We start from the raw sequence: 27,408 nt of genomic DNA on the forward strand, positions 1-27,408 counted from the left end.
TGGAGAAAATCGGCAGTTCCGGGGATTTCTCCCATTTTTCATCCTGAGGGGGCTACACCTGGGGTGGACACACCTGGGGTGACTTCAGGTGCCGGACCTCGGATCCTGGAGTTTTTTGGGGTGCAAATGCGTCTCAGTTTTACCCCGTATCATCAAAATTCTGCACCCCCAGCAGGGATGCTGCTCCTCCCCGTGGCGATGACCTGCACAAAGAGGTGTCCAGCGGGGCAGGAGGTGACCGGGGGGGGGGGGGAGAGGTGTCCGGGAGGGGCAGGAGGTGACCGGAGAGGGGGACACACAGAAGGTGACCTGGTGCGGGAGGGACAGAAGGTGACCCTCGCCCGGGGGTGTCCCCAGCATGTGCTAACTGGCCATTAGCAGTTCGTTGTTTCCCCAGCCCAGCCCTCCCCAGCTGCCAACATCTGGCTAGAGCGGCGCTGCCCCGCGCGAGCGGGGTGCTCGGGGGATTTGGGGGTAGCCTTTCTCTCCCCCGAGCCTTCCTCCACATTCGAGGTTACCCAAAATTTGGGCGAGCAGCAGGGAAGTGGAGGTGGAGGGGCTCCCCCAGAACTCCTTTGGTGTCTCACCCTCACCCTGCCGGGCTCCGGAGGCCACGGGGAGAACAACCCACCCATGAGACACCACTGTCACCCAGAGGGAAAATAACGGGGGACCGAGCTCCCCCTACCCCGGGAGGGTGAGGTGGAGCATAAGGAGCCCCCTGCCCCCCCCATTTGTCCCCAGTGACAGTGATGGTGACAGGGCTGTGCCGGGATTTTCCTCCTTGGGGCTTCAGGCTTTGGTTTAGGGGGGTTGGAGGGATGTGGGGGTCCCCCCCGTGCCCCCAGTCTCCAGTGAAAAATGTGTCTGGGAGAGTGGGATGGGAGATGGTGAATGGGGTGGTCTTGGGGTGCCTGAGGGTCCTGCAATGGTCAAGAGTCCCAAGGCAGCTGAGTGTCCTGAGGTGGCTGACAGTCCTGGGCCAGATGAGGATCCGGAGTGTCCAAAATTCCTGGAGTGTTCAAGGGTCCCAGAGTGGCCAAAGGTCCTGGGGTAGGTGTTGGGTCACTGTAGCCAAGGGTCCTGAGTACCTGAGGGTCCCAGAGTGTCCAGGCTTCCTGGGGTGGCCATGGGTGCAGGAACAGCAGAGACTCCCAGGGTTGTTGAGCTCCTGTGGTGGCTGAAGGTCCTGGGGTGTCTGATGGTCCCGCCATAGACTCCCCAACCCCCTCCATCCCACAGATTCCCCATCCATCCATCCCATCATCACTCCCAGAGCTCCAAACACCACCTAACGTCACCTCAAAACCCATTTTAGAGGCTCTCCTGGGTTTATAGGACCTACAAAAATGTTGGGAAACAGCCCAAAACTGCAGTGCTGTTGGTGCCCGTGTTATGACTTGGGGACCTGCAAGGCTGGGAGTCACTGGGGAGTGCTGGGTGACGTGGGACATTCACGCCAATGCCAGGAACCAGTCATGTCCTCACTCCTCGAGAACTCATCCCACGTTATTTATGGGGAACCTGGGCAAAAGTAACACTTAAGGTAATAATTTATATTTTTTAGCATCCTGGGGCGCACACAGCTCCCTCAGACACATCCACACCCCACGTGGGAAGGGGACCCCCACCACATGTTCCCCTAACCATGGAGCTGTTTAGGAAGAAGGGGTAGACGTGAGCTCCCCATTCAGCACACGGCTAGAACAGCTGGAAATGTTAATTAAACACAGGGTAATAAAACATCTGGAGGGCTGGGAGCAGGGAAGGGCCGTCCGGTACGACCCCCAGCAGCTGCCTCCTGCTTTTCCTTGGGAATCTTGGGCAGGGGGGACTGGGTCACCAGCGATTTGGATGGTACAAAAGCCTTTTCATGGAGTATTTCAGGCAAAGCAACTGAAGAACCTTTGTGGAGCAGCACGAGGGGCTGCCGGGGGTGGTGGAGCCTGGTGGCCCCGGGGGTTTGGGGACGGGAGGTTGGGGTTCACAGGCAGGCTGTGGGTGATGGAGTGAGACGAAGACAATGGTTTGGAGGTGCTGGATGAAGCCCCATTGGGTGCCACCCCAGCAGCCCCGTGGATGCCCATTACGGGGAAACGAGCCCACTGCGTAAAAAAAAAAAGGGGGGAAAAAGGTTTTTCCAGTGGGTCTGTCCTACATGGCTGGTCTCGCCATGGTAGGACCCTGCTCCTGCCTTGGGGAGGGATGGGAACCCCCTCTGAGCATCCCCTGGGGAGGGGGACAGGGACACTGGGGTGAACTGGGGACTCTCCAGTGTGGTGGGACACACGAGTGGGATGGGGACACCCTGATGAGATAGGAACAACCTGGGGGGTCAGGGTCACCCTGGGCGGGATGAGGGTTCTCCTGCTACACGGAGGCACCCAAATGCAATAGGGGCACCCCAGCAGGACAGGGATGATGGGATGGGGTGGGGGGCACCCTGAGTGGGATGGGGGCACTCAGGAGGGTGAAGGCAACTAAATAGGATGGGGGCGGGTACGGACAACTTCAGCAGGGTGGAAGCACCCAGATGGGAGGGATCACCGTGGGAGGGATCGGGGACCTGCATGGGATAGGGGAACTCTGGGCGTGATGGGGGGACGAGGGTAGGATGGGGGGGAAAAAGACGGAATGTGGTGGACCATGGGTGCACTGAAAGCACTCGGATGGGAAGTGACCCCATGGATGGGACGGGGGAGACCCTAGCTGGGGCACCCTGGATAGGGCAGAAGACCTCTGGATGGGATGAGGGCTGCCCGGATAGGATGGGGGGGACCCCGCACGGAACGGGGGACCCCGAACGTGCAGGGAGCGCCGGGCGCGACGGGACCGGCCGGCGCCCCGTGAGCGCCCCATGGGCGGCGGGGCCGCTCCGCCGGCGGGGCCGGTGCGGGGCCGGTGCGGAGTCGGCGGCGGGACCCGTGCGGGGCCGGCGGGGCGGTGCGAGTCCCTGCCCGGCCCCCGGTGTCGGTTTGCATCCCGGCTCCTCCCCGCCCCGCCGCCCCGCGCATTCCCGACCCTCCGGGCGGCGGCGGCGGCGGCGGCGGCGGCGGCGGGGCCCGGCGGGGCCGGGGCGGGACCCCACGATGCCGCAGCTGGAACCGACGGGGGGGACGACCTGGGGGCCCCCGACGAGCTCATCGCCTTCCAGGACGAGGGCGAGGAGCAGGACAAGGGAGCGGGGCGCGGCTCGGCCCACGGGGACCTGGACGAGCTCAAGTCCTCGCTGGTCAGCGAAACCGAGAACCGCGGGGGCCCCGGTCCCGGGGGCGGCCCCGGCCCCGAGGTGAGGCGGGGGGCGGCGGGAAGCCGGGGGGACGCGCCCCCCGCCCGGCCCCGCTCCGCTCACCGCCTCTCCCCGCAGGCGGAGCGGCCCCCGCCGCCCCGGGAAAGTTTCCAGAAGCCGCGGGACTCTCTGGCAGAAGGTACCGGACTCCCCCCCCGGCGCCCCCTTCTTCTCCCGCTCCCCGCTGCATCCCCCGGGACCAGCCGACACTTCCCAACTTCTTTGTTTCCGCCCCGGCTGCGGGCGGGACCCCCCATGTCTCCCCCCCCGGTCTCCCCTCGTGTGTCTCCCGGTTCCCCCCTCCCGTGTCCCCCTCCCCGTGTACTCACCCTCCCATATATCGTCCCCGTGTGCCACCCCCGTGTCCCCCTAATTCCGACCCCCGTGTTCCTCTCCCTGGTGGCCTCAACACCCCGTGCCCCCCCGTGTCCCCGTAATTCCCCCTCCATGTCCTCAACTCCCCCCCGTGTGTCCCCCCGTCGTGTCCCCCAAATTCAGCCCCCGTGTCCCCTCCCCCGTGTCGTGTCCCCCCTCCTACCCACCGGCCCCCGGTCCCGCCCCCCCCGCCCCGGTTACCGGCCCCGGTCGCTCCCCTACGGGTGGATCGGTGCCCCCCCGCCCCACGGAGGAGCCGGGCTCGGTCCCCCCCCAGCTGGGTCCTTTCTGGGAGTGACCAGCACCGGGACCCTCTGTCCCCCGGGACCCCCCGTGCAGCCGAGATCCCTCTCCCGCGGCCACCCAGCAGCTGGGACTCCCCGAGAACCACCAAGGACACCCCCGAGAGACTTGGGCACCCCGAGAGGGACCTATCCGGGCCCCTACCAAGTCGGGACACCCCCCTGCTCCCCCGAAGAACCAGGGATCCCTAAGGGACTTGGACACCCCTAGAGGGACCTACCCAGATCCCCCCAAGTGGGGACCCTCCCTAGAAAAATCAAGGACACCCCCCAAGGGACTTGGACCCCCAAAGCGACTCGGGCACCCGCAGAGAACCTTACTCACGGCTTCCCGCGTGCGGATCATCCCCCGGGAGTACCAAGGACTCCCACAAAGTGACTTGGGCACCCCAGAGAGACCTGCCTAGGACCCCCTACAAGTGGAGACAACTCCCCCAGAAGAAGAAAGGACCCCCAGAAGGATACTGGGCACTGGGCACCCCCAGAAGGACCTACCTGCCCCCCCTAAATGGGGACCCCCCCCGCGAAGAACCAAGGACATCCCAAGGGACTTTGGCATTCCCAGAGAGACCTCCCCAGGCCCCCCATGCACCCTGCCTTGCCTCCCTCTGTGGGTACCCCCCACTCCCCTCTGCCTCCTGACCTCCTCTTTCCTTCTCTCCCCAGTGGTCAGACGACAACAAGATGGGGGTTTTTTTAAGGGCCCCCCCTATCCTGGCTACCCTTCCTGATGCTCCCCGAGTTGGGTAGCCCCTACCTCGCCAACGGAGCCCTCTCCCCGGCGGCGCCCGCACCGTAAGTGCCCCCCAGACCCCCTCCTAACACCTCTCTGCCACCTTTTGGGGATGCTCAGACCCCCCCCCAAGCCTCACAGCCCGTCCGCAGGAAAACGACCACATGGTGCTAAATAAACCCCCCAAGAAATTAGGGTTATTCCCTTCACTTAGCCCCTTTGGGGTGGGAGGGGTGGGGAGTTTGGGGGGGGCCTCACCCCGGGAGATCCGCCCCGAAACCTGACCCTGAGCTGCCGCTTTTCTCATTTAAAAGGGTTTTAAAGCCGTTAATGGGCCGACATTCTCCCGCGGGGGAGAAGTGATTAAGCAAATTGAGCGAGAATTTCGGGGGGAGGAGGGGGGATGGAGAGGGGACCCACACGCCCTGCCCCAGCAGTGTCCCTCGATCCCCAACCATCCCATTCACGTTCCTGGGCAGTACCCTAAAGTAATTTTAGGGATATAAAGGTGTTTTAGGTGTATAAAGGTATATAAGGTGTTCCCTACCTTGTATGAGGTATATGAGGCCCTTCCCTGCCTCAGTTTCCCCTCTGGTGCCATCCTGGGATGGGGGGGGGGACACTGACAGAATTCTCAGCCTCCTGGGGCGTCCTCAGCCTTCTGGGAGGGATGGGGACTCCGGCTGTGGTACCCTCTGCATCCTGGGCTGGAGCATCACAGCCCATTCCTGAATTGTCCAGGGTATTTCTTGCTCCGGCAATGCTTTTCCACATATTGTTTCCCCAGTATCCATAGGAAACCACGTTCCCATATGGAATATATATGGGATAACAACAGTTGGGCATTTATAATGGTTTGAAATCCCAGAATCCAGCTGGTGTCGCGTGGAGAGTTTTCTGTATTTTTAGGGTTTTCCTACTTTTGCTTTCCTGGAAGCAACTGGTTGGGGCGGCCATGGAGCTCAAATCCTGGGACTGGGAGGGTGGATTAGCTAATTATCACAGCGTTTGGCCCGTGGCTGGATAAAGGTTGTATTCCCAATTTGTCACTTTTAGGATTATGAGGTTTTGGGGATGATGCACCGTTGGCCGCGATGCCAAACACTGGCGAGGAATCCGGGATAATGAGAAGGGATTGGTGTTGGGATCCGTCACAAGCAGCCACTAATGATAATTTAATGAATCCCAGAAAGGGGATTAATTAACAGGGGCTGGAGCGCCTCCCGGATGTTTTGGAGGGATGAGTGGGGTTGGGAAAGTGCAGATTGGGGCTGAATCCTGACGGATTGGGGCCTCTTCGTGGAGCCAAGTGAGTGAGAGTTATCAGGGAGGGAGGGCAAACTGGGGGCAGTGGGGGGGACTGGTGAATGTTGTGACACCGCCAGGTGAGGCCGGGCTGGACCCCTTGGGCACTGAGAGGGGCCGAGCTCTGTGCCAGTCACAAACCTCCCCCCCGTCCATGGGCTCCCACTGGATCCAGAGGTGCCCTGGATCCCAGGACTGAACCCTGGACGTTGTCATGCTGCTGAGGCTGGGTGGGATGTGTCTGGGCACAGCATCCCCAGTGCCACATCAGATCCATCCTTGATGCCATTCTGGTTCTGGCCAGGCACAGCATCCGCAATCCTGTGCTGGCTCTGGCAGGACAGAGGTCCTGCACTGCATCAGGCCAAGCTCAGCATCCTTGATCCCATACCGGATCCCGACAGGTAGAAGATCCCCAAACTTGTCCTAGATCTGGCAGGACAGAATGTCCTCAACCCTGTACTGAATCCAGGCAGGCACAGCATCCTTGACCCTACACTGGATCCTTTTGGGTGCAGCATCCTCAGTCCCACAGCGGATCCAGTCAGTGCAGCATCCTCAATCCCAAACCAGATCCTGATGGGCACAACATCCTTGACCTCATACTTGATCTGGCCAGGCTCAGCATCCTTGATCCTATACCAGATCCACCTGGGCACAGCATCCCTGATCCCACATTGAATCCAGCCGGGCACAACATTCTTGATCCCATAGTGGATCCAACTGAGCTCAGAATCCTCCATCTTGTACCAGATCGATCCAGACACAGCAACCCCAATCCTGTGCCCGAGACATCCAGGCACAGCCTTCCCGATCCTCTGCTGGATCCGTGTGGATGCACCTCTCCAATGCCACGCTGGATCCAGCCGGGTACAGCATCCCCACATCCCCACGTGAAGCGTCGCCCGAGGGCACCGAGCTCACGGAGCCAAACCCGCCACCCGTCTGCATCCCGGGAGGCTGCGGACGAGCCTGGACACGCGGAGCACCGGGGTGGCAGGAGGCGCAGGCTGCACTGGGAGCTCTTCTTCCATTTCCTTCTTTTCTCACCCCAGCCTTAGAGGAAGTGAGCTGATCTGCAGGATCCCGGTGGTGGTGGCGGTGGCGTCCCGTCCTCACGTCCCGCAGCCAAGAGCTGTGGATCAAACTGCACGGAAAGGGGAGATTTTGGGGGAAAAAACCCCCACACCCCAAATAATCTCTGTGGCCAGGAGATGCTCCAAGGAGGTGGCCAGGAAGGTGATGGATCCTGGGGACAGATGTATCCATGGGTTCAATCTGACGGCAGCCAAACCACTGGAGCACTTTTTTGGAATACTGGGCAGGGAAGCACTGCTTTCACAGCTCTTCACTATGAAGTCTTTAGGAATCTGGGAAATTGACGGAAATCTGAGAAATATTTGGGAATCTGGATACACAGTGCCTTCCTGCACCCCAGACTGGGAGAAGGCCCGTCCTTGTGCCAACCCCCCAACAGATGGATGCTCCTGCCCTGTCGTGGGCATATTCACTTTGCTCCTGGGTTATTTCCAAACAGAATCCTGAAATTTGGCAAGTGGCCACCCACCCCAGTATCACTTCCCTGGCAAGTGGGTGTATTTTTGGGGGGTATTTTTGGGGCTCCACTCAGACGGTGAAGGAATTTGTTGGAACCTACTGATGGCATTGGTGTTTGGAGCAGCGTTTTAGCCCAGTTTTCCTCAGGGGAAATAAGGAATTGGGGACCCTGAGCCTGTGTTTGGCTCCTTGGGATCATTCCCAATGACACAAAGGTCTCCAAGGTGAGATGGAAGGGAAAACTCTGGACATGCATGAACTAGATGGATGCAAATCTCTTTGCCACCACGCTGGATCCATTCCATCGGAGCGTGTGGAGTTGATGGGTTTTATCCCAACCCGAATTAGCTGGATCCATACAGGGGTAAATCTCATCCCAGCATGGGAGTCTCATCCAGCTTGGGATGGGAACCAGGCATGCGCACTGCCAGAGAGGCAAAGCTGAGACCCCATGCACGGATTGGCATAATTCCCAAAATAACCATTTAAACCCCAGAATCGAGTCTGGAGGGCGATTTAAATAAATCCAACCCTTCCTCAGGCATGGAATTCCATCCAAACAGCTCCCCACGCCAATGGCCAGTGTATTAATGCACCTCCGTGTAATTAATGAGCCTCGGCGGGCTGTGATCCCAAAATAAATGAGGGAAAATCCGTAACCTGGGCTTATTCCGGCTTTTTTTTGTACCATTCCTGCGATGAATTCCCGGAGATACGAGTCCGTATCTGTCTCCTAAAGAAAATAGATCCTTAACTGCGCTGCTGCCAAGGAAAATGATTAAAATACAGATTTTTGCAGGAAAAAGGTTGCTCCGAAACTGGGCGGGTCTTGCTGGCAGCTCTGGCGAGCGTGAGGTTTTGGTGTTTGGGATGCGGATGGAAGTGTTGGAATGGGGGGGGGGTTCTGGCTCGGGGGGAGCTGATTCGATGCTCTGCGTCTCTGGACTGTGGCAGTTCTTCCTTCCTCCTGCACCGGTTGGGATTTGCTGGTTTGTTTAGGATTTACCTCCCCATCAGTGCCGCCTTCCTTCCCCACCTGGAAAATATTAAGGATAAAAAGGATTTTTTCACACTTTTGGCTTCTCCGTGTTGCTGTGCAGCTGCTGGGTTAATCCAATCCTTGCCGGCCTGAGCCCTCCCCTTGCCTCAGTTTCCCCACTCCCAGACTCTCCCGCCGCCGCACACAATGGCCCCTTTATCCCTCTCCTTAATTATGCTCTTCGGCTAATTACCCTGCGGGCGGGGTTTGTAGGGCCTAAATGAGACCTACAGGAGGACTTCCCCCCCCCGTAATTCTCCTCCGCCTTCCTTTTCCAACACGATTCCCAAATTAAAGCGATGAAGTAAGTGCTCGGGGCGCCTGCTCAGCCCTGGGATTGTTCCGGGACTGAGGCGCATTCATCATCCTTCTGGAATTCCCAGCAGCTGTTTCATTAGTTTTCCTTCTTGAAGTCGCTGGCGGGAGCTTGGGAGGGAAGAGGAACCGGGGGGAAGTGCCCGATGCATCCCGGATGGAGGAAGAGGAGGGATGAGGGAAGGGGGGGTCGGGATCGTGTTGTTTTCCGTCTCTCTGTGTTCGCGTCGGGGTTTTGGGAGGAAAGGGACGGTGGGGGAAGGTCCGAGGAGGACGGGGAGGGGGTGATGGTGATGTGCGGCTTCACGGTTTGCACTGGTGGTGTTTTCTGGCGACGATGTCACTCTGTGCCTTCACCCGGGGATCCCACAGCCCTGGGGATCCCAGAGCCTTGGGAATCCTGCAGCTCTGGGGATCCCATCTAGAGCCTCGGGCAGAGGGCAGGGGGGTCAGCAGGCTGTGCTGGCTGTGCTGGTGTCCCATGGGGGCTGCCGGGGGGTACAGGACCCCTGGCGTCCCATGGCAGCTGTGGCCCCAATGCCCAGGATGGTCGGGGGGGCTTTGGGGAGGTGGGACTGTGGTGGTGGGGCAGGCTGAGCCTGTTGTTCCCGCCGGGATCCCCCGTGCGGATGCAGCGGGATGAATGGATCCATTGAGGCCAGGGCCGGGAACTGCAGACAAAAGCCACGGGGGGACTCAGGGCCACGGGGTTTGGGGAGCTGGGAGGGGGGCAGGGAGTGGGGGCCCAGCAGGCACTGAGCCCATCCTGCTCCAGGGGTGTGCGTGTGAGGGGTGCTGGGGGCACCCATGGGTGAGGGGTGCTCAGGACATGGTGAGGGATGCTCAGGGTGTCCATGGGGAAAGGCATGCTGAGGGCATCCATAGGTGAGGGATGCTTGGGGTGTACATGGGTGCTCAAGTCACCCATGGATGAGGGATGCTCAGGGTATCCGTGGGTGAAGGATGCCCAGGGTGCTCATGGCAAGGGATGCTCAGGGCATCCGTGTGTGGAGGATTCTCGGAGTGTCTCTGTGCCAGGGTCACTCTGGGCTGAGGCTGCATCCAGGAGCCAGCTCGGCCGTGTCCTGGCATCCCTCCAGCATCATCCCACTTCCTCCCACCCTTCTCATCCCAAGTTCCTCTCTCGCCTTCCTCTGCGGGGCTGGGGCCAAGCTCTTCAGCGGATGCCACCGACATCCCTGGGGTGGGGAAGGAGGGTCTGTGGCTAGAGGTGAGGTTGGATAAGTGCCACCACTCTGAGCTCATCCCAAACTGAGATTTTTTGGGGCTTATTTTTCATCTCCTGGCCGCTTTTTCCACCTTCCCGTCCCAGCCCTGTTGGCATTTCCACCTGGTGTCCGCGGGTCTGGGCTGTGTCACTGGAATGGATGAGCATCCATTGTTGAGGTGTCACAAGCTCTCATTCCCACCCTAAAATCATTGTCCCTGCTTGGAACACCCTTTATCCGGCTGGTGTCACCCAAAAAATGCTGGACAAGGACATGGTGATGTATCCTGCATCACCCCCATATCACCCTTGAAAAACCCTAAATCCTGATGGGAAAATAACGCCATCAGGAATTTTTGGGGTTCTTCTTGGGATGTGGGGATGCAGGAGACCCCCCAAAGGTCTCCTGGCTTGAATTTGTTGTCCTGGTGTTCATGGGCAACATATGGAGGAGATTATTTGGCTGGGAAGCGGCTGCAGGGAGGGTGTGTGGGGGGGAAGATTTATGGCTCGTTCCTTGGGCCATAAATCCAGTTGTAATTGGGATTTCTCCCTTCCCAATTATCCCAGGGAAGCAGAACGCAGTGGGGGGTTGCAGGACGGGCGATGGGCCCTGTGGGGCTGGGATGCTCCTGGGTTTTCTCCCTGCTTTTTGACATTGGGGTGATTTATTGGGGTATGAAGGACACCCATCCGGCTCAGGAGGATGACAGGTTGGGTCCCTACTTTTCCTTTCTCTCCCTTCCTGCTCCATTTCCAGCTCCAAGGGGACACGAATCCCCACGAGGTGTATCCCCAACCTTCCCTTTCCTGACTCCCTAAGTGGACTCTCTTTCCATGTCCATAAGTGCCATTGAGAAGGACCTTTTTCCCCCTTTTTCCCCTCTTTTTTCCCCTTTCCCTTCCCTTTCCCACATTCCCCATTTTCCCCTTTTCTCCCTTCCTTATGCCCTTTATTTCCCCCGTTTCCCCCTTTTTCCCCTTTCGCTTTTCCACATTTCCCCCCTTTTTTTTTTTTCCCCTTTCCTCTCCCTTTTGCCTCCCCTTTTCCTTCCTCCCGTTTTCCTCCCCACACTTTCTTCCCCATTCTCCCTTTTTCCTTTTTTCACCCTTTTCCCACCCTTTTTTCCTCCTTTTCTCCATTTCCTCCCCGTTTCTCCCCCATTTCCCCTTGCTTCTCCCCTCTTTTTCTCCCTTTACCCCTTCTCCCTTTCCCCCCCTTCCCTTCTCCTCATTTTCCCCCTTTTCCCCTTTTCTCCCCCTTTTCCCATGTTTCCCCCCTTTTTTTCCCTTTCCCTCCTTCCTCCCCTTCCCCTTTCCCATGTCCCTCCGTCCCCTTTCCCCTTTTTTCCTCCTGTTTGGGGCTCCCATCCGTTCCCACTTCACACTCCCCCTCCACAGCATCCTGGGGTGCAGCCCAGACGCTCCTGCCAGGGCAGATTTGGGGTTTTTGCACCTTTTTACTCCAAGCACAAAGTTTTACAGAGTTGGACACACTGAGCCCAGAACCCCCACTTCCCTCAAAAATCCCATCCCACTGTGACACATGGAACCAGATTTGGGCGTTTTTTTCCCAAACCAGCTGGTGACACTGCTCAAGGCCAGGACCTTGGGATGCCTTGGGGCAGCAGCCACACCTGGACAGTTTGGGGGGGCTCTACTAAACATCCCCCAAGCCCCCATTTCCCACCCTGATGCTTGGCCTTTCCCGTCCCCCAGCATGATTTTGGGAAAAAGAGCTGGAGCAGAGGCTGTTGGTTATCCACCTCTGTGTAAGCAGGCTGGGAATGGGGGGGCCTCCTGGGAGCGCCAGGGACTTGGGGGACTTTGCAAAGCCCTGGGAATTCGGGCTGGAAAAGGGAATGGCATGAGGATGGACACCTGGGGGTCACCATCCCCCAAGTCCTGTCCTGGGATGGAGATGGCATGGGAGGGATGGATGCTGATGGATACCAGTGGGAATCTTCCTGGGTGCTTTCCAGCTCATCTGTGGGGGTTTTGGGGTGGGGATGAAGCAGCCGGGTGCTGGGATCCCCTGGATCTTCTCCGTGGTGGTTCCTGTTGGATCACCTGCAGGCAAATGGAAAGGCAGCAGAGAGGCTACTGCCCCAGAGCCTCCGGGTAATGTTTTACCTGGAAAAATGGTCCCAAACATACCTTTTTTTCTCCTAAAATGAGGCCGGTGGGTGCCGAGCCTCAGGCTTTGATCCCAGAAGAGGAGCCTGTGCTGGGACAGGCAGCATTGGGATTAATGATGGGATGTGCAGCATTGGGATGAGTTGCAGAGCCTGGAGACAGAGCACCAGGATAGGCAGTAAATCTGGGATGGGCGAGCCTGGGGCACGTGGATGCAGTGCATCCAGCTTGGAACACCCATTTCCCTCAAAAATTGCATCTTGCATGGACATGAGACAGGACAGCAGCACTGGGACACACAGTGCTGGGCCAGGGAATCCTGGGAGATGAGACCCATGACAAACAGTGCTGGGATATGCAGTATCAGCACATGGAATGCCGGGATGTGCAATCCTGGGACATGCAGTCCTGGGACATGCGATGCCGGGACACGGAGAGCTGGGACACTGTCCTGGGACAGGCTACTCCATGGCACTGCTGGGACATGTGACACCAGGATGTGGAACCCTGAGACATGCCATGCTGGGACACACAACACCAGGACATGCAACACTGGGAGATGCAATCCCAGGCCATGAGACACTCACCTGGACACATGGTGCTGGGACACACGGTGCTGGGACACACAGCACTGGGATGTGTGATGCTGGGCCACGCAATACCGGAATGTGCAGTCCTGGGATACGTGGTGCTTGGGCACATTGACATACAACACTGGGACGTGGAATCCTGGTACACAAAACTCCAGGACAAACAATGCTGGGACAGGCAATGCTGGGATGTGCAACATGGAACACGAGGGCGTGCAGTCCTGGAACATGGGACACCAGGATGTGCAACAGGGGGAGATGGACTGCTGGGATCTGCAACAGCAGGACGTGGAATGCCGGGATCTGCAACACCAGGGTATGGAATGCTGGGATGTGCAATCCTGGGATATCCAATACTATACTGGGACACAACACCAGGACATGACACACCAGGACATGCAATCCTGGGACACACAACTCGCACCCGGACATGCACACCAGGACATGCAGCCCCAGCCAGCCCCAGCCAACTTCTCCAGCAGCACTTTTCCCCCTTTCCAGGGAAACCCTTGCAGCTGGATCGATGCCTGTGCGGAAGAGGAGTGGAAATCCTGTCGTGAACACCTGAGTTGGGCACAAGGGGATCCCCTGTCCCCCTTCCTCCAGGGTCTGAGGGCCCAGAGGGTTCCCAGGGGACAGGCTCCGGCAGGGAAGGGGTTATCCCTGTTTTAATTGGCTGGTAACAAGGACCCAGGACTGGCTCTAATCTCTCTGGAATGTGACCGATTTTCAACTATTTTCCTCTTTTTTTTTTGTTGCTGTTTCACAGCTCCAATCCCCACGTGGGGGACGGGGGTAGGGGGGACAGTGGGGGCTGTGTCCCAGCTGGAGCTGAGGGATGGGGAAGGAAAAGGGTCGGGGGGGTCATTTTTCCACATCACCACTGAACCATTCACCAGCTCCCCCCTCTTTGTATATTTTGAAAGGGTCCCCCTCTTCCCTTCCCCCTCCCTCCCCAGCCTCCCGAAATGGCCTCGAAATGAGAATCAGCCTTTTATCCCCCAAACCTTCCCCGCTGCCGCCTCCTGCCGTCCCGTCCACACCCCTCCATCCCCTCCCATCCCCTCCCCATCCCCGCGCCTTCTCCACTTACAGAGCGGCCCAGAAAGCCCCTTTGTGACAGGGAGCGGGCAGGGGGTCCCAAGGGGGGCCAGGGAGCCCCCTCAGCATTGGGGGGGCATCTCCTGCCTTGCCCTGTGGTCACGGGGATCACGGTGGGGGGGACACGGTGGGGGGGACACGGCGGGGGGGCACCGAGGGTCTCATCCAGGGCTCGGGGCATTGCCCATCCAGGATGGGGATGGGGATGGGCAGTGGGGGGTCCCCAGTGTCACCCCAGCAGGGCTGCAAGGGGAGGCACCTGGGACATCACCCTGGGCGTGGCTGTGGGGCTGCCCCTGTGCCCTGGGGCTGTCCCTGTGCCATGGGTCACCCGGATTTGGGGGGTCGTCAAACCTGAACAGCTCCTGCATCTCAGGGAGGGCCGGGCTGTGGATGCCCGGGGTGATGGTGAATGCATGAGTCATGGTGAGCCCACAGGTCACAATGGGCCCAGGGGTGACAGTGGGCTCGTGAGTGACAGCCCTTGGGTGACAGCCATGGGTGACAGTGAGCCCATGGGTGACAATGAGTCCCACAGGTGACAGTAAGCCCAAGGGTGATGGCCACAGGTGACAGCCAGGGGTGACAGTGAGCCCATGGGTGACAATGAGTCCCACAGGTGGACAGCGACCCATGAGTGACAGAGTCCACAGGTGACAGTGAGCCTGTGGGTGACAATGAGTCCACAGGTGGACAGTAAGCCCACAGGTGACAGCCACGGGTGACAGTGAGTCAGTTCATGGGTGATAATGAGCCCACGAGTGACACTGAGCCCATGGGTGACAGCCCACAGGTGATGCTGAGCTGGTGGGTCACAGCGACCTGGGGTCAGGGGTCACCCACATGCCAAGCACACTCCGGGTGTGTGCTGTCCTGGCTCCCAGCCTCCTCCACAACCAGCTGCCAAGGGACAGATCCAGTAATGACTCCTGACGCCAGTGGGATTATCCCAGCAGTGCCAAAAGTCTCCCCATGGAGGCACTGGAGCATCCCTGTGCTGGGATGGGGATGAGGAGTGGCCCTGTGGCAGCTGGGTCAGACAGGGAAGCAGGTTTTTGGGGATCCCGTGTGCTGGCGGCTGTGGGAATGGTTGGATCATGGGGAATCCTCATCTTGGCTTTGGGACTGTGCTGTGCTGAGGGGGTCCTGGGTGGGGATCCTGGGGTGCCAGCGGGGAGAGGGTGTGGGGGGTTTCTGACTGCTGGAGATGGAGCAGGATACTGGGGATGGAGTGGGGGATGCTGGGGATGGAGGCAGAAGGAGGATACTGAAGGTGTGGGGATACTGGAAATGCAGGAGTGGGATGTTGGAGATGGAGGGGGGATACTGGAGATGAAGAGGAGGGGATACTGGAAGTGCAGGGGCGGAATACTGGAGGTGCAACAAGGGATACTGGAGATAGAGGCAGGGATACTGAAGGCAGAGGAGGGGATGGATGCAAGGGAAGATGCTGGATGGGATGTGGAGTGCAGGAGGAGATAGATGGGATAGTGGAGATGCAGGAGGGGGATGGTGGAGACTGGAGGACAGCAAGAGGTGCTTCAGAGGGGACACTCTGGGGGTGGCAGGAGGCGATGCAAGGGGGAGGAACCTGCCAGCCCTGGAAGAGTTAACACTCCCCCAAACTCCTCCTGGGTTTTCCTTCCAGCTGCCTCAGCTCAGGAAGGTCTGTATGTGGGGAAATTCCTGCAGGCAGCTGCTCCAGCCACATTCCCACATTCTCGAGCCCTGGCATCTCCAGGGACCTTCCTTCCCTCCCTCCTGCTGTCTGCGCGAAATGCCTCTGCCCCCCCCCCAGACACTACACAAAGTGCCTTTCTTTGGGGGGCTGCTGGGGAGACACCTCAGTGTCACAGCAAGATTTAACTCAGGACGGAGAAAACTCCCAAGCACCTCCAAACCCCTGTGTTTGCCCCCCCCCCCCAATATGGGACTGATTTCTCGCATGCCAGCAATCTGGGGTTGATAGTGGTACCCCAAGGACTGGGGATGGGGGGGCACCCCAGGCACAGGACCTCCCAGGGAGGCAGCACCATTGGGGTGGGGCTTGGGGTTTAAATTTGGGGGGTTGCACCATTTGGGGTTTAAGATTTGAGAGGGTTGTACTGTTTTGGACAGAAATTTGGGGGTTGCAGTTTGAGGCTTTGCACTCTTTGGGGCAGAGATTTGGGAATTAAAGTTTTGTGCCATTTGAGATTTGGGAGTTTACACCATTACTGGGGTCTGTAGAGGCACATAGGGTTGAAAACTTCCCTGTGTCCCCCCAAAACCTCTTTGCCACCAGCCCAGGGTGTCCTCCATGGCTTGAGGTGTCTCCAGCCAGTGCAGGCAGGACCAGGGAATATTTTGAGGCCAGGCTGTTGTTTCAGGGCTGGGGAATGTTTTGGGGCCAGGGGGGTTTTGAGGGCCTGGGGAATGTTTTGGGGCTGGAGGTGTTTTGGGGGGGGTAGTTTGTGGGCTGGGGTATCTTTTAGGGCCAGGGGTTTTTTGGGGGGAGGCTGTAAGAGTGTTTTGGGGCTGGGGTGATGTTTTGGGGCTGTGAGGGTGTTTTGGGGCTCAGGGAGATATTTAGAGGACAGGGGGATGTTTTGGGACCGGGGGGTGTTTTGGGGCCAGAGGTGTTTTGTGACAGGGGGTGTTTTGGGGCTGGGAGTGTTTTGCAGTAGAGGGGGCTTGGGGCTGGGGCTGGGGTGTTTTGGGGTTGGGGTGATGTTTCAGGACTGGTGCAATGTATTGGGGCAGGGAGTGTTTTAGGTGGGGGTGTTTTGGGGCCAGGGTGTCTGGGGCTGTCAGAGCCCATCGTCCCATCCCTCTCGCAGTACCTGCAGATGAAGTGGCCGCTGCTGGACGTGCCGGCCGGGGCCACGCTGAAGGACAGTCGCGCCCTCGCCGCACACCTGGTAAGAAAACCCCTTCCTGCAGGGTGGGGGATTCCCAGCACCCCCCCACGATCCTGGAATTATAGAATCAGGAAATGGTTTGGGTTGGAAGGGATCTTAAAGACCACTCAGTCCCACCACTCTGCCCTGGGCAGGGACACCTTCCACTAGATCAGGTTGCTCCAAGCGCTGTCCTGCCTGGCCTGGAGCCCTCCCAGGGACGGGGCAGCCACGCGCGCTGCCCAGGGGATGTTCCTGGGGGGGTGACCGCTGTCCCACCCTGCCACACGCTCTCCCCGCAGTCCAACAAGGTCCCGGTGGTGCAGCACGGCCATCACATGCACCCGCTGACGCCGCTCATCACCTACAGCAACGACCCCTTCCGCCGGGGTCCCCGCCCGGCACCTCTCCCCGGAGATCGACCCAAGGGGTGAGCACAGAGTGGGGGGACACGTTTGGGGGAGCGAAGGGACCGTGAGGGTGGGGTGCTGTGCTGGGAATGGGGGGCTCTCCCTTGGGTGGTCCCTCTGCCTCCTGGGTGGTCTCAGCCCGGTCCCGGAGGGGGCTGGGAATGGGTCTCACCTGGTGACAGGTTGAGCTGGAGTGTGGGGATCCCCCCAAGGGCTGTGCTGTGGGTGTCTCAGCAGCCTCTCCCCTGGGGAGACTGGTGCTGGGAGGGAGACGGGGTGCTCTGAGGTAGATGGGGTGCTTGGCAGCAGACCAGATGCTCAAAGTGAGATAGGGTGCTGGGAGGGAAATGGGTGCTCACAAGGGAGGATGCTTGGAGGGAGACAGGGTGCTGGAGGCAGACAAGGTGCTCAGTGGGAGCTGGGATGCTCAAAGGGAGGGTGGTGGAGGCAGACATGGTACTGGAGGACAGTGGGGGGCCCCGAGGCTGCTGTGCCCCTGTTCTAACCCCCCGTTCTGTCCCCTCTCTCACCCGCAGGGATCCCGCGGCCGCCACACCCCCGAGCTGCCCCCTACTACCCGCTGTCCCCCGGAGCTGTGGGGCAGCTCCCGCACCCCCTGGGCTGGCTCGTGCCACAGTAAGGATGGACCGGCCCCGGCAAGGGGGTCGCTTCCAGCTTCGTGTCCCTGTGAATCCCAGGAGCCCACAGCCCCCTGAGACCCTCCTCTGCTTCCCACTTTACACAGTTTCCCCCACCGCAGGATGCCGCAGGCTCCCATGGGGGGTGGGAAGGGAGGGGCTCCCCACCACGGGAAAATTTGGGAATCATTCAGATGGAGATAGCTGGAGACCAGTCCAAGGATCCCCATGAACTGGGAAGGGATCTTTTTTCCGCTGAAACTCGTGTTTTTGCAGGCAAGGACAGCCCATGTACTCCCCCTCCCGGTGGCTTCCGGCACCCGTATCCCGCCCTCGCCATGAATGCCTCCATGTCCAGGTGGGTCTTGGAAAGAGGAGGGACCCTCACGGGCATCCCGGAGCTGGTGGTCGGTTTTGGGACACTTCCCTGCAGAAAATGCACAGGCACAGACCAGTCCCAGAAGATTGGGGTGTTCCACTTGTGTGAAGATCCCCCCGGAGGGAGCAGGTGGTCCCCACGGGTGGAGGAATGTGACATCCCATGGGCTCAGGGCATTGCTTGGGTTGGGTTTGTGTCCCCATCTCAAAGCTGGGGCAGGATTTGGGGTCTCCAGGGTGGATTTGGGGTCTCCAGCATGGCTTTGGGGATTGCAGCATGGATTTGGGGTTTGCAGAGTGGATTTGTGGTTTCCAGGGTTGATTTCGGGGTTTGAAGCATGGATTTGGAGTTCCAGCATGGTTTTGGGGTTTCTAACTTAACTGGCTTGAAGCTGGTGGTCTCTCAGCCCAGGAGGTTCTCAGGGGGGGTCTGTGGGTGCCTGTGGGGAGGTGACCACCCCTCCTGTTCTCTCCCCCCGCTGCAGTTTGATGTCCAGCCGCTTCTCCCCACACATGGTCCCACCGCCCACCCACGGGCTGCACCCCTCGGGCATCCCACACCCCACCATTGTCTCACCCATCGTCAAGCAGGAGCCCACCCAGCCCAGCGCCAGCCCTGGAGGCAGCTCGTGAGTGGGGACCGGGCCAACTGTGGGGACAGGGGCTCGTCCTGGGGGTCCTGACCCCCCATCCTGCTCCTTCCAGGAAATCCCCTGTGGCAGTGAAGAAGGAGGAGGAGAAGAAGCCGCACATCAAGAAGCCGCTCAACGCCTTCATGCTGTACATGAAGGAGATGAGGGCCAAGGTGGTGGCTGAGTGCACGCTGAAGGAGAGCGCTGCCATCAACCAGATCCTGGGCCGGCGGGTATGGTTGGGATCCTCCCGTCAGGGACCCTCCAGACAGCCCAGCTCCGCTTCTCCCATGGATCCATCCCTGGACCTGGGGCTCTGCCAGCCCAGGGAGTCCCAGGGAGGTGTCAGGCGTGGGGAGGGATGGGGAGGGATGGACCTCTGCAGTCCAGGACAGTAGGTCCTCAGGGTCAGCAGCTGGATCTGGGGATTCCAGCCTGGCTTTGGGGTTTCCATCGTGCTCTGAGGTCTCCAGTGTGGCTTTGAGGTCTCCAGCATAGTTCTGGGCTTCCAGCATGTATTTCTTGTCTCCAGTGTGAATTTGAGGTTTCCAGCATGGCTCTGGGGTCTCCAGTGGCGATTTGTGGGTTTCCAGAATGGCTTTGGGGTTCCCGGCATGGCTCTGGGGTCTCCAGCATGGTCTCTCCCTGCAGTGGCACTCACTGTCGCGGGAGGAACAGGCCAAGTACTACGAGCTGGCGCGGAAGGAGCGGCAGCTGCACTCGCAGCTCTACCCGACCTGGTCGGCGCGGGACAACTACGTACGTGTGTTTCCCGCGGTCCCACCCCCCCGAGAGGGCCCCTCTCCCGGGGTTTGGCTGGCAGGGGAGGGCTGACCGTGCTCTGGGGTCGGCGTTTGGGTGTTAGGGCGGCTGGTGATGACGCCAAGGCCCTGCGGATGCTCTGGGGCAGCGTCAGCCCCAGTTTCCCATCATGGGCAGCCAAAAGCCACGGAAGAACCCAAAATCATCTTTTCCAGGGCAAGAAAAAGAAGCGGAAGCGCGAGAAGCTGGTGCAGCAGCAGAGCCACGACACGGACAGTGAGTACCCCTCCCCCCGCCTCCCCCTGCGCTGGGCTCTGGCCACTCACGCTGTGCCCACCCTCCCCAGGCTCCCTGCCCTCCAAGAGCAAGAAGCCGTGTGTGCCATACCTGCCACCTGAGAAGCCGTGTGCCAGCCCGGCCTCGTCCCATGGCAGCATGCTGGACTCGCCCGCCACGCCCTCGGCCGCGCTGGCCTCGCCCGCTGCGCCGGCCCCCACCCACTCGGAACAGGCCCAGCCGCTCTCGCTCACCACCAAGCCAGAGGCCAGGGCTCAGCTCGCTGTGCATTCCAGTCCTCTCCAGCAAAGCCTCCTCTTCTTCCTCCTCTCCTCTCTCCCCTCCTCCAGCCTCAGCAGCCCACCCTCGCTCCTCTCCAGACCTATCCCCTTCCCCTCGGTGCCCCCCACGGCTCTCCTCTCCTCGCCCTCTGGCTCTATCCCGGCTGCCTTGGCCGTGCTGCAGACGCAGCCCCTTTCCCTGGTCACCAAACCTGCTGACTAAGGGAAAAACCTCATCCCCCCTAATCCCCTTCACCTGTCCCCTCCCCGCTGTACATTGCAGAAGCCACAATCAAGATTCAAACGCAGCCAAAACCATTATTGGTCAATATTTGACCCTTTCTGAACTTTTTGGAAGCAGACTCTGGAGGAAGGTGCTTTCTACTCAGAGCTGCTGCCAGCAGTCGACCTAAAGACTGTTTTTATTAAAAAAATGGAAAAAAAGGAAAAAAAAATTAAATAGACCCTCCACAAGCTGCTGACGATGGGAATCTCCATGGGATGAGCCAATTGCCCGTCGGTGCCGTGGGGCACAGGGATGGCACCGGCACGGTGATGCCGGCACTGAACACGCCGAGTGCTGTGCTGGAGCCGGCATTCCATCCTGGATCCAAGAGCAGGAATACCTCTACCTACTCCCGAACCCTCCCATCCTGTGGCTCTGCTCTCATCCCCGGCTCCCACCTTTGCTCTGTCCTGGCAAGGAGCTGGATCCTGTCCCGGGGGTGCTGCTCCATCGGTGCTGCTTCTGCCTGCGGTCGTGCCGGGGTGGGCAGGGTCCGGGGCTGAGCCCTGGGGGGGTTGTGTTTTTATCACCTCGAAATCCTGTTATTTTTCACAAAAGGAAATAAAACTACAGCTGCAACTCACTGCGTGAGCGTGGTCCGTGTGGGAAGGGCTCGCTCCTTGTGCATTGCCTCCTTCCTGGGAAAGGATGGGCCTCCAGTCCCACTGCAGAGGTCCAGCATCCCCTGAACACCTCTGTCAATGGGCACACGATGATTTTGGAGTGTCCAGTTTGGGGTGCTGGAGCGATCCAGGCAGCATGATGTGGGGGATTGGGTGACCCCGTTTAGGAGGTGCTTAAGAAGGTGGGAAGTGGGAGTTACTGGTGTGCACTGGATGCTCCGTGCCTGCTTCTTCCAAACTAGGGATGAAAAGATTGGGATGAAAAAGGACCAGCACAAAACCAACCCAATGGATTTTCAACTCACCTGAAGTCCTCAATCAGTTCAATATTTGGGCCCATCAGGACTCCTCCCTCTTCCTGTGTTTTAACAGGAAAAAACCCTCAGTTTTCCCCCTAGAACTCACAATTTTGTTTCTGTTTCAGATTGACTCCAAGCTGCGCCCATCCAGAGCTGATTGATTTGTGGGGTTCATAGTCCTGTTCCATTCCCTTTCTGAATTTCCCTCCCAGTTCCCATATCCCAGGATCCTCTCTATCCACACCCCTCCTGCATCTTGGGGACCATGGTGTCCCCCAGCTCCCGGCTGTGGCAGTGGTGACATCCTGACCGCTGGTGACAGGTGAGCCCATCCTGCAGCTGCTGGGTCTGGTGGAGCTTCAGCTCCTTTGGGGATCAGTGATGTTTTTCACTCCTGTTTTGACATTTCCCTTTCCCTTTCCAGTGCTGAGAAGCCACCGGGGAAGTATTTTTGGGGAACTGGAGCAGCAGCAGGTAGAGGGGAAAGGGACCATCTTGGTGTCCTTATGGAAGATGCATCTGTGTTTTCTAGATGAACACGACATTGGCATGTATAACTCCAGCAGATGACACCTGGATTTGAGGATTTTCATATCAGAGCTGGGCAGAACTACCAAAAACTCGCACGTGACCTGTGCTCCCAGCTGAGGGGCCCTTGGCTGAGGCCCAGGGACACATCTGGAGCCAACGCCAGCTCCCAAAACCTTGTGAAAGCTCCTGATGCCTTCTGCAAACACCAGTGGGACCTGCAGCAGGAGCATGGCTTCTCCATCCAGTGCAGGACCATCATCTGGACAGCAGAAATTCCCAGGTTGGAGCATCCTAGAGCTCCCAAAATCATTGTTCCCAGGGGTCCTGGCTAGTTGGGAGCCACAAGCAGCAAGTGCAGCTCATGCAGCTGCTTGGTGCCACCACCACCAAATCCTCCCAGTGCCCGGAGCACGACTGCCATTGTCACACCCAAGATAACCCCAAATCTGGGAGGCGTTTCCATTCCATACTCCAAATTATTTAAACTTCCTTCTTTCAAAGAAAAAAAAAAGAGTGCGGATTCTGGGAAGGAGCTCCATTCCTCTGCAGGAGCAACCAGGAGGACCGGCCACGTGTCGCACGGTCATGCGAGCGCTGGGGTGGAGGGGATTAGGGTGTCGCCCAAAACGTGCGTGGCCATCGCTTGAAAAGAGCCAAAACGGAGCTTTTTTCAGAGAAAGTGTTCCAAGAAAGTGGTTTTGGGCAAGGAACGCCTGGATGGCATGTGGCCTCGCTCTCCCTGACACTGGGAGCGGGCTGTGGACAAACAGCTCCTTGAATCGGATTTCATGGGAAATTATAAGCATGAAGAGACCTGTCACAAGAATTAAATCTGAACCGGAGCCAGACAGCTTCAAACAGATGTTAGGCTTCAGCAGGAGAATATTCCTTTGTTTTACTCAGCGTTTTCCCATACGGAAAAGGAACATCTGTTCCAGTGCGTTCGCGGTGCTCCAGAGCTGAGACGGGATGGGATTATCCCTGCCAGAGGAGAAGAAACTAGTCACCAAACCCCGCTGGCCTCACTGCTCCTGGGAGAGAGGGTGAGACCGGTGATGTGTTGCTCCAGTCTTGGGTGGACCCGCTGGATCCGTCATGGTTGAACAGATCATAGGATCAATACATCCATCACACCTGCAGCAATACAGCTGGATGAAAATGCTGAATTCAGAGTGGTTTCCATGGAAAATGGGTCCTTCTGGGTTTATTTGTCCACTGGGAGGTGCTTCTACAGGAGGCGTCTCTGCCCATGGCAGGGGATTGAAACAAACTTGTCTTTAAGGTCTCTTCCAACCTAAACCATTCCATGATTCTAGAAGAGGAAAACTTTGGGGTTTGTCTTTGTTGCAGACAAAAACTGGATATCCAGTGTGTTTTCATTTGGGATGATGTGACAAGAAGGTCTGGTAGCCCCTGCTCTGTTTGGACAAGTTTTTTGATGATGTTTTCCATGATTTAACTTGTCCTCAGAGCTGGAAGGTGAAATGGAGCTGGTCAGCCTAGGGTGTTGGAGGCTTAGGACACTCCCCAGCAGTGTTTGGCTCCCTGGAAGTAACTAAAGGGGCTCCAAGAGAGCTGGAGAGGGACTTGGGACAAGGGATGGAGGGACAGGACAAGGGGGAATGGATTCCCACTGACAGAAGGCAGGGTTAGATGGGATACTGGGAGGAAATTTTTCCCCACGAGGGTGGGGAGGCCCTGGCACAGGTTGCCCAGAGAAGCTGTGGCTGCCCCTGGATCCCTGGAAGTGTCCAAGGCCAGGTTGGACAGGGCTTGGAGCAACCTGGGATAATGGAAGGTGTCCCTGCTCATGGCAGGGGGGTGGAATTGGGTGATCTGTAAGGTCCTTTCCAACCCAAACCACTCCGTGACTCCATGATTTTCCAGTTACAAGATTTCACTTTTCAAACTTGCACCAAAGCCCCGCAATTTTACAGCCAGAGGCCCCAGTTTTTCCCATGAGAAATGAGGTGCTGCCGCTGCCACTGTTTCTTCACGAGGTGCATCCCAACCACATCCAGGGAAGAGGAAAAGGTCAGGGAGGGAATGATGTCCCACAGAGTGCTGGGAGCAGAGGGAAGGGGTAGCGTGTTGTGCAGACGTGGGACAGCTGGATCCTGCCTTAGTGAGAGGTACGAAACAGCTGGAAGAGGGGACAGGGTGCCCGTGGGGTCTCCGTGGAGGCATGGCCAGGCAGAAGAGCTGGGAGCAGCCGTGGGAATGATGGAGCTGGGGTTGGAAATGAGCAGCTACATCCTTGGTAAATCACGTTCACCATCATTGCTGCCTGTTCCCAGAGGGAAACAAAGCTCGGGAAGTGCCTGGTGTCTGCTGGCTGGGGATGGTCCAGGTGAGGAATTACCACAGAGCTGTGCTTGGGGTGGAACTGGCTGCCTCATCCCTGGAAGTGTTCAAGGCCAGACTGGACAGGCCTTGGAGCAATCTGGTCTAAGGGAAGGTGTCCGTGCCCATGGCAGAGGGGTGGGACTGGGTGGTTTTTAAGGTCCCTCCCAATCCAAACCATTCCCTGATTCCGTGAGAAGGTTTCAAACCTTTGATAGCCGAACCCCCCAGGCTGCAGCCCTTGTAGGGTTTATTGCCAGGAGCTGGTGAACACCTCGTTAAGGGCTCGTTGGGAGCAAACTCCTGGGAGTGCTGGCCCTGGGCATGGGAGCATCTGGGGGCCAGCTTGGAGCTTTCCCGGCCGGTTTTTGGACGTGGGGTTACTTCTGTCACCTCCTCCCGATTGCTTAATTGCAGCCACCTCCCCCCTCCCTCGGCCCCCCTGCTCCGGCTGGCCAGGCACTAATTGAAAAGCCTAATGAGGTCCCAGGGGTCTCCTGCAGAGATGAAGCTAATTAAGGGCTCCACTGCGAACACCGAGGTTTCCTCAGACCTCTTTTTCGGGGGCCGGGGAGAGAGTGCACCAGATGTCCTGTTCTCCCGCTCCGTGTGCTCAGGGCTCCTGCCAAAGCAGCTGGTGCAGAGGCAGTGGCTACACTTAATACATTTTAATTAGCATCATTAAATTCTTCCATTTGCTAATTGTTTCTCCTTTTGATCCTTTATCCTGACCAGATTAGCCCTCTGGGGGAAGGGACAGGATGGGGGATGCAGACGTGTCGGACAAGGTGAGGACTTTATTATCTTGTCACCAGACCTTGGGACAACATGTTAAAACACCCCAATTAGTGTAGATTAAGGCCAGATTTGTGTGTCCAGCCTGTTCCTGGTGGCTATTCTTAGAAAGAGTCATCCCCAAAAAGTGAGATTCCACAAGGATTCGTGAGAATAGACAGCACCAGTCCAGGAACCCCCAAAACGCTGCTGAGTTGGGATGTAGAGTTGTTGTTCAGGTGATAACGCACTCAGGTGACTTTTGGGGTGTCCCGTGCAGGGCCAGGAGTTGGACTTGATGGTCACTGTGGATCCCTTTCAACCCTGGATATTCCAAGATCCCATGACACAGGACCAGCAGCCGTCTCACGTTGGCTCAGGCTGTGTGGGGAGGGACGAGAGGTGAGGTGAGGTCACTGGTCCTGTTTATCCTGTTTTATCCTAAGAGAAGTGTTGGATCCTGGTGTGAGCTCTGAGTTGATGTCAGCCTCATCCATGGTATTTGGGGCAGAATTCCGTTCCCAGAGGCATTGTTGTAAATCCAGAGGAACTTGGCCTCCTCTCAGTCACTCTTGACTTCCAGGGGCTGAGTGAAAGCTGGGCATGAGAAACAGTCGCGATTCTCTGCTTAAATCCCAAAAAAGAGTTGGGTCAACTGTTCTGGTCTCCTTGGAAAGGCTGGCATGGGCAGAGCCGAGCAGCAGGGATTGTTGGAATGTGTTGAATTGAATTGAGATTCCCCAGAGATTGGGTTAAAAAAAGAAAGAAGAAAATCAACCACATCATCCGCGACGCTCCAAGGCAGGATTATGCCCCAGTTGTTCCTCCATCACTGTGTGGGACTCGGTTTCCACGTGATGTTTTTCCTCTTTTAGGGTTGAATGGAGTGACTGGAGAGGCTAATGGATCCGTGAAGGATTGTGATTTCTTCTGGAGACAGGTGAGACTTTGCTGTGGGATGTGCCGTGTGACGGATGAGACACCACGGAATAGTGGGTTAAACACCAACAGGTTCATCCTGGGGGCAGATGAAGGCAAAACCATTGATCTAAATGGAAAAACGTGGGGTGACGGGGAGAACAGGTTGGGATTGGCAGGAATGAGCCAAGTCAGGGAGGAGATGGTGGAGTTTGTACGTCTGCAGAACTGCACAGAGAGGTGGAGCTGCCTGGGGAAGGACGGGCAGGGAAAAGCTGGAGATCAAACTCCTGGAGGATGATGCCCCCTCACGCTGATGTGTCTGAAACAGGAGACAGAGCTGTGCAGGGTCACTGTGTGGAAGCAGGAGTGAACATGAGGAAGATGCAGGAAGAGCACCCCAGATCCACCTGGAGCTCCTTGTTTCACGAGGATACCCAACATGGCTCGGCAGGAGGAGGAGTGCAGCAGGAGCCAAATCCTCTGGGGACAATTTTGGACACAACAGGTGATGTGTGGCTGGGAGGTGACCCTGGGTGACATCAGTCACAGCTCCAGGACACCCAGTGCCACTGTCACTGTGCTGGTCACAGCTCATGGATCCGAGACCATCGGATCCACCTGAGGAGCTCAGCTCTGGGCTCCAGACCCTGCAGCTGGTACAGGGATCATGGGTGGATTCGGGAATGTTTCTACATTCTATCTGCATCAGGTAGAGGTGAGGTTGAGTTCCAGGTAGGAGAGCAGGAGGAGCTGCTGAAACAAGTCCAGAGGAGGACACAGAGATGCTCTGAGTGCTGGAGCCCCTCTGCTCTGGAGCCAGGCTGGGAGAGCTGGGAGTGTTCACCTGGAGAAGGCTCCAGGGAGACCTGAGAGCCCCTTCCAGGGCCTAAAGGGGCTCCAGGAGAGCTGGAGAGGGACTTGGGACACAGGCGTGGAGTGACAGGACAAGAGACAATGGCTTCAGGCTGATACAAGGCATGGTTAGATGGGATATTGGGGAAAAATTCTTGGCTGTGGGGGTAGTGAGGCCCTGGCACAGGTTGCCCAGAGAAGCTAGGGCTGCTCCACCCCTGGAAGTGTCCAAGGCCAGGTTGGAGCAACCTAGGATAGTGGAAGGTGTTCCTGCCCATGGCAGGGGGTGGAACTGGATGGTTTGGAACATCCCTTCCAACCCAAAGCATCCTGTGATTCTATGAATCTCTGGAAAGATGGATATTTAGTCTGGAGATGGGAGATGTAACAGCCTGAACCAAAAGCTCTCAGAGGAAAGGAGCAAACAGCCCTGAGTGCCCGGAGGCAGCCACAGCCGATTTCCGGCTGCCGCTGGGAATCCTTGGGAATCGCTGCTGTTGTGCTCGGCCAGGCCAAAAAGAAAACCAACGGGTTATCCAAAAAATTAAGTAAT

General features: G+C 58.0%; 1 protein-coding gene across 1 annotated transcript; it reads left to right on the forward strand.

The window, feature by feature from the left end:
* Nucleotides 1–3,089: 3,089 nt before the first annotated feature.
* TCF7L1 (transcription factor 7 like 1) lies at nt 3,090–21,080 on the forward strand. The gene is given in 17 exon segments (XM_032712791.1): nt 3,090–3,105; nt 3,108–3,289; nt 3,368–3,428; nt 4,633–4,689; nt 4,692–4,747; nt 9,360–9,374; nt 16,790–16,870; nt 17,152–17,231; nt 17,233–17,279; nt 17,796–17,895; nt 18,174–18,194; nt 18,196–18,255; nt 18,761–18,904; nt 18,981–19,140; nt 19,559–19,666; nt 19,885–19,945; nt 20,016–21,080. Coding segments are annotated over 17 exon segments (1,683 nt in total). The 3' UTR covers nt 20,450–21,080.
* The last annotated feature ends 6,328 nt before the right edge of the window (nt 21,081–27,408 follow it).

The sequence above is a fragment of the Chiroxiphia lanceolata genome, chromosome 28, assembly GCF_009829145.1.
Source record: "Chiroxiphia lanceolata isolate bChiLan1 chromosome 28, bChiLan1.pri, whole genome shotgun sequence".
NCBI classification, from domain to species: Eukaryota; Metazoa; Chordata; class Aves; order Passeriformes; family Pipridae; genus Chiroxiphia; species Chiroxiphia lanceolata.